General features: G+C 40.5%; 1 protein-coding gene across 3 annotated transcripts in view; it reads right to left on the reverse strand.

Annotated features, from left to right (window-relative positions):
- The window catches only part of LOC101855902, a 36,809-nt gene extending 27,173 nt beyond the window's left edge, over positions 1-9,636 (reverse strand). Inside the window, exons 1-3 of one of the 3 annotated variants that reach the window (XM_005107411.3) lie at positions 9,448-9,636; positions 5,059-5,163; positions 1,434-2,414 (exon numbers count right to left, since the gene is read on the reverse strand). In XM_005107411.3, the coding sequence (XP_005107468.1) occupies positions 1,434-2,414; positions 5,059-5,145 (1,068 nt within the window). In that variant the 5' untranslated portion in view covers positions 5,146-5,163; positions 9,448-9,636. Of the gene's footprint in view, positions 1-1,433; positions 2,415-5,058; positions 5,164-5,960; positions 6,054-9,390 lie in introns of those variants that run through there. The other 2 variants (XM_005107412.3, XM_005107413.3) reach the window with 2 other exon arrangements.
- Positions 9,637-9,687: the final 51 nt, after the last annotated feature.

Here is a 9,687-nt window from a genome sequence, read left to right on the forward strand (position 1 = left end):
CCCACACACACACTCACACATACACACACACACGCGCGCGCGCATGCTCCCACATACGCACACATGCACGCACGAACACACACAATCATATTATTATATTATATTGCCAGAGATACCTGAAGAGAACCAAGAAGACAACACTAAATGTGACCTGCACCAGCACATTTTCAAGATGGGTCTCCATTATTATAGGAAATTAAATGTAGACAAATGCAGAAAAAAAGTCTGTTATTGTAACAGAGGAATATCAAAATCTTCACTGTGGCCAATAAAATGTACACCTAGAACTAACTACAGTAAAACCTGTGTAAGACGGCCACCCATTGTCAAGGAGAAAAGTGGCCGTATAAGACAGATGGCCGTCTTAGGCAGGACTGATCAAGATGAAGAAAACAAACCATTCCCATCTGAGGTCCCAATCGAAAGTAGCCGCATTGTTGTTGTTTTTGTTGTTGTTGTTGTTGTCGTTGGTGGTGGTGGTGGTTTGTATTTTGTTTGAAATTTTATTTTGTTGCTGATTTTGCACAAGGGTGACAATAAAACTAAATGTATCAGACCAGGAAGACCAAGTGCCATGTTAAAACAAACACATGGGTCGCCACCACTCGGAGAACGAGAGACGCTTCTGTCACAAGTTCATGTTGACGTCCTTTGTTACTTTGTTACAGACTAGGTAAACAGTGACCACTCATCTCACTTACGATTAGTGTAAGAGTTCTGGGCGGGGCTTATGGGTTATGAGGGATCACACGCTTACCTCACCAGCAGCTGGAAATTGGTAGCTATTGGTCAACAGTGGGAGGGGCCTACGCAATATGATCGGTTGGAGGGACAACCTAACAACAACGACAGGTGATTGAATTATGACGGCTCGCCCACAACGCCAGGGGCCAATGCACAAATTATGACAAAACGTAATGGAGTCACTAAGGTGACCGTCTAAGACAGGTGTTATTGCTTAGTGTGATAGAGGTTGTGTGTTAAAATATGGTGGCCGCGGCCGCGTTGGACAGGTGCCCGTTTTACACAGTTAAATTATATAGAAAAAACGCAAGGAGGAAATCGAAAGTGGCCGTTTGTACAGGTGGCCGTCTTATAGAGGTGGCTGTCAGGGCAGGTTTGACTGTAAATAGCTACCTTATAATTACAAAGTTCTATCTGACATTTTTGGCCGTTTTGTGTTACCAAGACCATGACATCAGAAACCAACCTGCTCTATCAATATCGTTAAGATTACTCGGAGTCGTTATCAAGATATTCATAGCATTGCATTCGAAAAAGTTTGACATGTTGTGAAACTCAAATTTTTTATCTTCAAATCTCTCAAAACGAAGTACTGAACAGACAGAACTTTGTATTTCTAGGGTGGCGATTTGTAAAATATAAGCTTCTATCTGCAGTTATAGCAAAATGCTAGCAATATCTTTACTCACCACTCTTTCCTCGGACCGATAGGCTCCTGGAGCAGAGCTGTCCTTGCCAGTTTTCTTGAACATGTTTGCGTGGTTGGTCAGACTCGACATGGGTTTCGCATTTGTCTCCCTTGTCGTCGTTCTGCTACTGCTACTGCCTGAAGCTGTATTTAGCATTTGGCCATCATTCTCCGGAGTCCGGGAGTCTCTCTTGGCAGGTCTCTGATTCCCTTGACTTCGTTCAGCATAAGCCCCAGGAGCAGATGTAGATGGACTTGCACCGGAATCATGTCCACTCTGCCAGGCAGGCCGAGAAGCGTTGTATCTGTTGACAGGAAGCCTCGTGTTCTGGTTGTTGGACAGAGTGTCACGCATTTCACCGTTGTTGTTGTTCCAAGACGAAGATGGGTAGTTGTTTTCATGGTAGCCATGATAAAAAGGAGGCTGGCGGTTGTCACTGTTGCTGCTGTACCCATACAGGCCACGGCCTCGTTGAAAGCCTCCTCCTCTTCCAAAACCTCTACCACGCCCATTCCACTCATCATTCTGAGAGCCTCTCCCCCACCCCCCACGACCCCTTTCTGCTCCCCGCCTACCTCGTCCTCTTCTGTGCCCCCTACCATCTTGTCCTCCTGCTTCTCTGAACCCACTCCCTCTGCCGCAAAAGAATTGCTCTTCAAGATGGAGAATTCCTCTTCCTCTACCCCTTCCCCGTGGATTATACCCCTGCATCATCTTATTTCCTAAAACGGCACCTTCATCCCAACTCTTCCCCTGCTGCGAGGTCACATGGCCAGCAAGAGCCCACGTCGGTGGCTGTTCCTGTACCAACACCACTAGCCCACTGCGTTTCAGTCCATACAGAGTCGGGTTGATCTGCTTCGACGTCTGATACTGACACGCCTGGGCCACCGTCAGAGTTCTCTGTGGGCCTGGGCAGCCATCCAGGAATTTAATAACCTTGATACTGTCCTGTTCACTGAACTTCGTTTTCTTTACACCCTGAAAGACACCAGTTTAGTTTAGTTAGACTGAAAGAAGCACATTCACAGTATAATGGTCATTTTGAGATGGGAAAGTAAAGAAGTAGGATTTTTCTTTTAACCACACAGACACCACAGGGAAACTGCAGTTTTATCAAGCATAAAAAAGTCTTGACTGGCATACACAGGTATAAAATAAGTTGTGTACTTAACAGACCCTCCATAGGAAGAAATTGACCATGTGTTTTGTTTTAGTAAGAGTTTTACTGCACTAACAACACAATTAGGCCACATAAGTGCCGAAGATTTAGCTTCTGTGACACAAAACATACATAAAAAGAATCGTATCAATACATCCCAGCCTCTCCCTCCTTTCCTCGCTCTCTCTCACTCATACGCTCTCTTCTTCTCACTTTTAACATATAACATGGAAACACTATGAGCAAACACATGGTTTATACTTGAAATGAAATGTACATATAAAATAGACTTCATATCCAAGCTCTCGGGAACACAAACAGTGCATGGACACAACAGCATTAAATGCAACTTTTTGAAGAAAACAAAAGGTCACCATGCGGGTGCAGATGTGGGCATGTACAGGGGGTATGTTAATACATTTTTACAACAGAGTGAGAATAGGTGTGCAATCTAACAATATGTGTCATGGTGCTGTCCATTCAGGCGCTCATCAAAATATCGAAATCAAAGAAATCGAAACTTACCCGCCTGTTTTATGTTTTGGGCTTAACACATTTTATGTCCATTTAAAAACATTTCTGTGTGGGTTTTTATGAAAAACATTATTGATCAAAGGCACAAAAAATGTAAATTTTCCGTTTTCCAAAGACGCTATGGCTTTGGAAAGCAGCAAACGTTAGCAGCCATTTTCTCACAAATTTTACATTAAACGCCAGGAGAACCCCATCTCCTTCAGTAGAGAATATCTCGATATCTATTCAAGATAGATGAGTAATTTTTTGTCATTAAAAGCAAGGCAAATGAACAGGTTTTTAAAAAGATGATTCCAATAACTCAATATGCCTGAAAATTGATGAGCGCCTGATTCCATCAGTCACATATGTGTGTGTATGTCAGAACCACCACCAGGGATGTCTTATCATGAAGTGCTTCGGTCATATTTATGTTTTATTATCATCATTTCTTGAAAGAGGGAAGTGTAAAACAGTGAACTTTTGCCACCGTTAAGATATAAATTACACAAAAATGGAAAACAAAACTATAATAACAGCTTGTCTGTCAATGTCGGATGATGATAAATACAACTGCAGAGGAGAATATTTCTCCAGCGAAATAGAAGAAATTGAAGAATTAAAGACTATGATGATGACTTGTAGCTTCTGCTGCGGCTGAAGAAACCAATTACAGCAGAGAAAAGTCTGAAAAGTTTCAGCATTTAAAGGCTCCACTTCGACTTCAGGATGTGCGCAGCCTGCTGGTTTCTCTGTCAGTTTTAGTTTTTAGTAAGGTTTTACGGCGCTCGCAACTACATAAGGTCAAATGAGCGCCAAAAGGTGGATGTCAACAGAGAAGTCCAAACGGGGAATCAGGGTTACTCTGCTCACCAGCCTAGCCTCAACAGCACAAAGTCTGCTTCGACTATCAAGGCACCCCGGAAAGAGCAGTTCACAATAGAGTGACAAACATACAAAAAGAAGTAGAGGGAAAATGACGATAGTAAGGATGAGGTAAGAAAAAGCAGCAGTTCCCCCTATATTGTTACGGCACAGTATAAACATGACATTGATAAATCAGCCCATTTGCAACTCTACTGTGCACAAGAACAAGTTAATGACCTTAAGACACTTCAGTCAGTAGCACTGCCCTGGTGTGGGGGGGGGGATGTCTGTCAACAGAACAATTAGTGAAAAAGTAACAAAGACAACACAGAAACAACAAATGGATAGCAGAGAAGTAAAACTTAAAAGTGACAACCTCCAATTGCCAACCACCCAGAAAGTGGTAACAAAGATACTGGGCTATGTCAAGATGGTAATACAATTCTGTACAAAAGCTATGAATGTAAAACTGCGTGTAAAAACTTAACTATACATGCAAAAAGTTTACCTTGTCAACAAGGCTTTGTAGTGAAATGTTTTTACATGAAGCGGCAGCTAGCACCTAGCACATCTCTGTGGTGATTGGTCCAAATACAGATGATGTATTTCCGCCATCTATTTTGGTCATCTTCAGGGGTTTCCCCTTAGACTCTTGGGCTTCCCTCGCGAGTAACTTTTACTGTTGAATAGATTCTAGATCTCGCTGTGCTTATTTGCTTTAAAAAAAATAATTAATTTATGTCACCTTTTATAAACAACCTCAGCCATTCTCATTCCATAAATTTACCTTCTCCTCAAAGTTGTACACACACAAGCACACACAAACCTGTGCGCAAACACAGCTTAAAAAGTCGGCGATGAAACCTAGATCTAGAGTGCGCGAAGCAGTAAAGCGAGATGAGATCTCGTCAACTGGCAAGGGAAGCCCTGGAAGACAATAAAAATAGATGGCAGAAATACGTCATCAATATTTAGGCCAATCACAGAGATGTGCTAGGTGTTCGCTGCAGCTTCAGGTATTTTTCTTCTTTACAAACTGAAACTAAGTTCATGAGGAAGTCTTACAATAATAATGCAAATTACCTTTTCCGGAGCTTTCAATGTCTTGGTTCCAAACGTATTCTGAACATTCCATTTACACTGATGTTTCTTCAGGCTCTTGCCTTGCATTGAGTTTCAAATCCTTACCTGTGGAAAATAATAGGAACTGTAAGTACGATATTATTGTGCACAGAACAATAATTGTATCCAAGACAAGACAAGCATGATTCACTTTAGCCAACAGTTTGCCTTTTCCTCTTTTTTCTTCTGTTTCTCTTCTTCCCCTTGCAAATGGAAGAATCAATTGTGAGGCATCGTGGTGAAATCAGGCGTTCGTCAAAATAACTAAATCGGAGAAATAGGCATTTTTCTGTCAGTTTGGCAATTTTTATCAAATTTTGGTTTTTTGACTCAACCTCTTTTAGGTCCATCTAAAAACACATTTCCATGTGAATATTACAGAAAAACGATTAAAGGCACAAATTATGTCATTTTTCAGTTTTCTAGGACTCTTTAGCTATTGGAGTTACCAAACTTTGACAGCCATTTTCTCGCTAATTTCATCATTGAAACCAGGCCTCATCCCCTTCAATAGCAAATATCTTGACTTTTATTAAAGATAGATGGGTATATTTTTCATTGAAAGCAAAGCAAATAATGAAGCTTTCAGATAATACCAATAGCTCTACATGCCCAAAAATTGACGAGCACCTGATTCCATTACGTCGTGACACAATTTATGAGTTCTTTAAAGCAAAACTCGAAGTCCATCAAGAAATTCGCCTGGGTGCTACCATAAATGAGCCACACTTAGTCCAGGTGTTTGTTTGTTCAAGTAAAAAGCTCATAAACACATTATCAGACAAGAAAAAGCAAGACAGACAGACAGAAACAACAAAGGGACAGAAAAGAGTCCCTCATTATATATGGCATTGGTGGCCTACCGGTTAGGCTTTACGGTCGTCAGTCCGAATCCTGTCAGGGGCCCGACGCTGTGTCCTTGGGAAAGGCACTTTACATGAATTTTCCTCACTTTACCCAGGTGGAAATGGGTACCCGGCTATAGACAGTGAAAGATCTTGTCAGTTTGTTAGTGTTCGAGCGCATGAAATAGACAGCTTGCACTCTATGCTTCCAGACAAGCTGAGAATGTTTCGGAGTGTTTTAGGATCTGCTGGAGTAAATAATAGTTGTAAAGCACGAAGAGCATACACTGTAGAGCGTGGATATGCACTACATCAAAGCAAATATTGATTTTTCAATAGAAGTAAACCCTATCTGTCATGACCTCCAGCTTAGACGAGATATTATGACAGCTCCCAGAGACAGACTGACTTCTTGCAGCAAATTTTGACCTCAATTTTAATAATACTTTTCCAAAATTATTTTAGATTCATTTCAAGGCTACAACTATGATGGACTCAAGACTCTGGGGTAAACCAGATAACAGTTGTCGACTTTCAGACATATGTGGAATTCTCCATCATCATCCTTTTAAACTCGTTGTCTCAATGTGTGTCTGGAGGTCATGTTTGGCCGATAAGAATGTGATTGTGTTTACTTCCAAAGAAACATTGAAAATAGCATTAATCATTTATAAACAAAATTTCTTTGTTTTCATAATCACAATGTGCAGTTAACTTCCTACATGGCATAAATGTTGAAGATTTTGTATTAGTAAAGTTTTACGGTGCTCGCAACTGCATAGGGTCAATTGAGCGCCAAGGGGTGGATGTCAACAGAGAAGTTCAAATGGGGAATCAGGCTTACTCTGCTCACCTCTCTAGCCTCATTAGCATAAAGTCTGCTTCGACTATCAAGGAACCTCGGAAATTGCACTTCACAAGAGAGAGTGACAAACATACAAAAGAAGTAGAGCAAAAATGATGATAGTAAGGATGAGGAAAGAAAAAGCAGCAGTTCAACCTATGTTGTTCCGGTATAGTATGAACATGGCAAATCAGCCTATTAGCAATTCTATTGTGCATAAGAACATGTTACTATCCCCCCCCCCCCCTTTGTAAAAGGCCTAAATTTTAACTCTTTATCTTCAGCAAGCCTTCCAAGCGGCTCGCAGTCGGAACCACTGTGCCGGTGAGCCGCTGACAGCGGCACAGGCTCATTCCTTGATGAAAACTTTGACATCAAATTATTTTTTGGCAATTGCCGAAAACAGGTCTCTTTTACCGGAAGTTAATTCATTAGATAAGAACTATCGAAATAGGTTCTATAGTTTTGATTTAATTACCCATTTAACGACGTTTTTGTAATTTTTAGATTTAGCAGCAACAAAGGGCCCCGGCGTAGTGGTTTTTTCCCCCTCGGAGATTTATATAAAGAGTCAAGACACTTCAGACAGAAGCGAATATCGATGACAAAACTTCTCCATCAACCACTAGGCCTACATATATTATCTCAACAGATTCTCAGTAAAACATAAATGATTAGTAGCCTAATGAGTGAAAACTGCTGAAAGTTTAAGAGGACCAATCGAAATTTAAATTTCCATTTGTACCTGTTTTTCCCATGAAAAAACTTAAGCGATAGAAAGCAGATTAGTCTTTTTGTTTGACAAAGCCTGTAGAGTCTGCTGATCTGAAGAATCAAACGTTGCCATTATATATATGCTTTGCGACAGCAACACAACTTGTTTGGCAAACACTACGTCATAAATGAGATGATACGATACAGGTATGCATTTGAACTAATTAGATCGGACCTCTTGCATAGCATGTGCTTGGTAGAGTTCAGAGTATTTTCAGGGAATTTTCCAGCATTTCTTTGGTATGGCATCAAAGCAACGAAAATGCCTCTAATTTGAAACCAAACTACTTTTGATTGAGGAAATCGAAATAGGCTACACATCACTTGCTCGGGGAGAGTGACTATCTACACAAAAACCTTTAAGAACATTCATATTTAATGAAATTGAAGATCAGGCCCGATGACTTCATTGAAACCGAGGTCTACCCAAAGACTGACTGTACTAGGACTGTTGGCAGAGGCTACTTTCTAACTTAAAATGAGAGGAGTGCGTTTTTTTTAACGCCTGATTTCAACGTCATACAGACGTCTATTCTAGATTGGAAGTGATAATTCACACCGGGTGTGCGCATAAGATTTAACTTTATTCACACGAGGTGTGAGCATAAGAATTAATATTATTCAGACCGGGAGAGTGAATAAGATATAATTCTATTCGCACAGGGTCGAGCCTACGTTGATTTTGGACCTCGTTTGTCACACCCGGGTATCCCATCTTTTGGCAACTTTAACTTTAAATGTTAAAACAACTGGAAAGAGGATCTAGATATTCTAGATCTAGATTTAGTATAACTTGTTTCAGATTTAAGGTTAAAGTAAGCATATTATATATCCTCTCTCTCTCTCAAGGCCTAAGGAAAACAAAAAACGAAAAAAAGAGAGATTTGAGTCATTATCATTGACACAATAAACAACTTGAATTCCAATTTGAGTTAGTTTTTTTTGTATCGCATTGCACAATCGGAATTAGATCAAGATCTTTAGATCTAGATCTAGATCCATCCCTACCAAAGATAGGCCTAGATAACAAGATTGTTCACTCAGCCCGAAAAGTGTTCTCAGAAGTCAGCGCACTGCTTCTGATGGCGCTGAAGTCTTTGTTTTGAAGCTCTCTTTCCTTTCTCCAGAAGAAGGTCTGTTTGCAAAGTCTGCACCAAATTTTGAGGACCTTTTTTATTTGGCTCAAAAAGAGGAGTGAACTATCTTGTTATCCATGATCTTTGTCCCTATGCGAATGAGGGGGGAAAATAAGGAAATGCTAGATTAGATGATCAATTTCCATCCTTCTTTTGAAACGCCCAGTGCCAATAATATTTTGTAGTATTGTCATATCCTGTGTGAATATAATTTCATAGATTCTAGCTAGATATCTAGATCTAGATCTAGATCTTGTATTCACACACCCTGAGCGAATAACATTTCACAATACCCACACAGTATTCACACACCCTCTGTGCCAATAAAATTTCATAGTATGTCGCAATAATAATAATACAATTCCATAGAATTCACACACCCTGTGTGAATAACTACAGCCTTCTAGATCTAGACCCAGATCTAAATCCAAGAGCGATGTAATTTACATTTTACTGGCAACCACTGCTTTGCCATGACTATAATATAGAATCTGCATGCACTGATCACTGGACTGAGTTTCTTCAGCTTCAAGTGAACGGACTCCGTTAGTCTTAGTTTAGTTGACCAGGTCAGCCAGGTCCACAACAGTAACAGTTGACAACAGTCTGACAATTGTCTTGATCTTGAGCTTGATAACTGATCAAGGCCTAGATTCCTAGATCTGGCAGGTCAACAGGCATTAAAGCAACTGACCTTAAGTATAGATTGGTGACAACCAGCAATATGTTCTTCTTCTTTTTTTTTTCTTACCAAGAGGGAGGCTTATTATTGACTTTTCACTTGGAGTCAGGAGTTACTTTCGGTTTCTAGTGTCTATGTTGCTGAGTGATTGGCGGATTGGCGTGGCGTCTTCCGGTAATTTTTTCTATTTTTCTTGTTTCCTATGCCAGGTTTTGCTGATGACGAAAGTGAAAGTCAACGTAGGTCCGTCCAGTTCACAGAATTCTACACTTTCAACTGGCCGCCATGTTTTAGTTTCAATTCCTCACA

Source organism: Aplysia californica, unplaced genomic scaffold, assembly GCF_000002075.1.
Source record: "Aplysia californica isolate F4 #8 unplaced genomic scaffold, AplCal3.0 scaffold00601, whole genome shotgun sequence".
Taxonomy (NCBI): Eukaryota; Metazoa; Mollusca; class Gastropoda; order Aplysiida; family Aplysiidae; genus Aplysia; species Aplysia californica.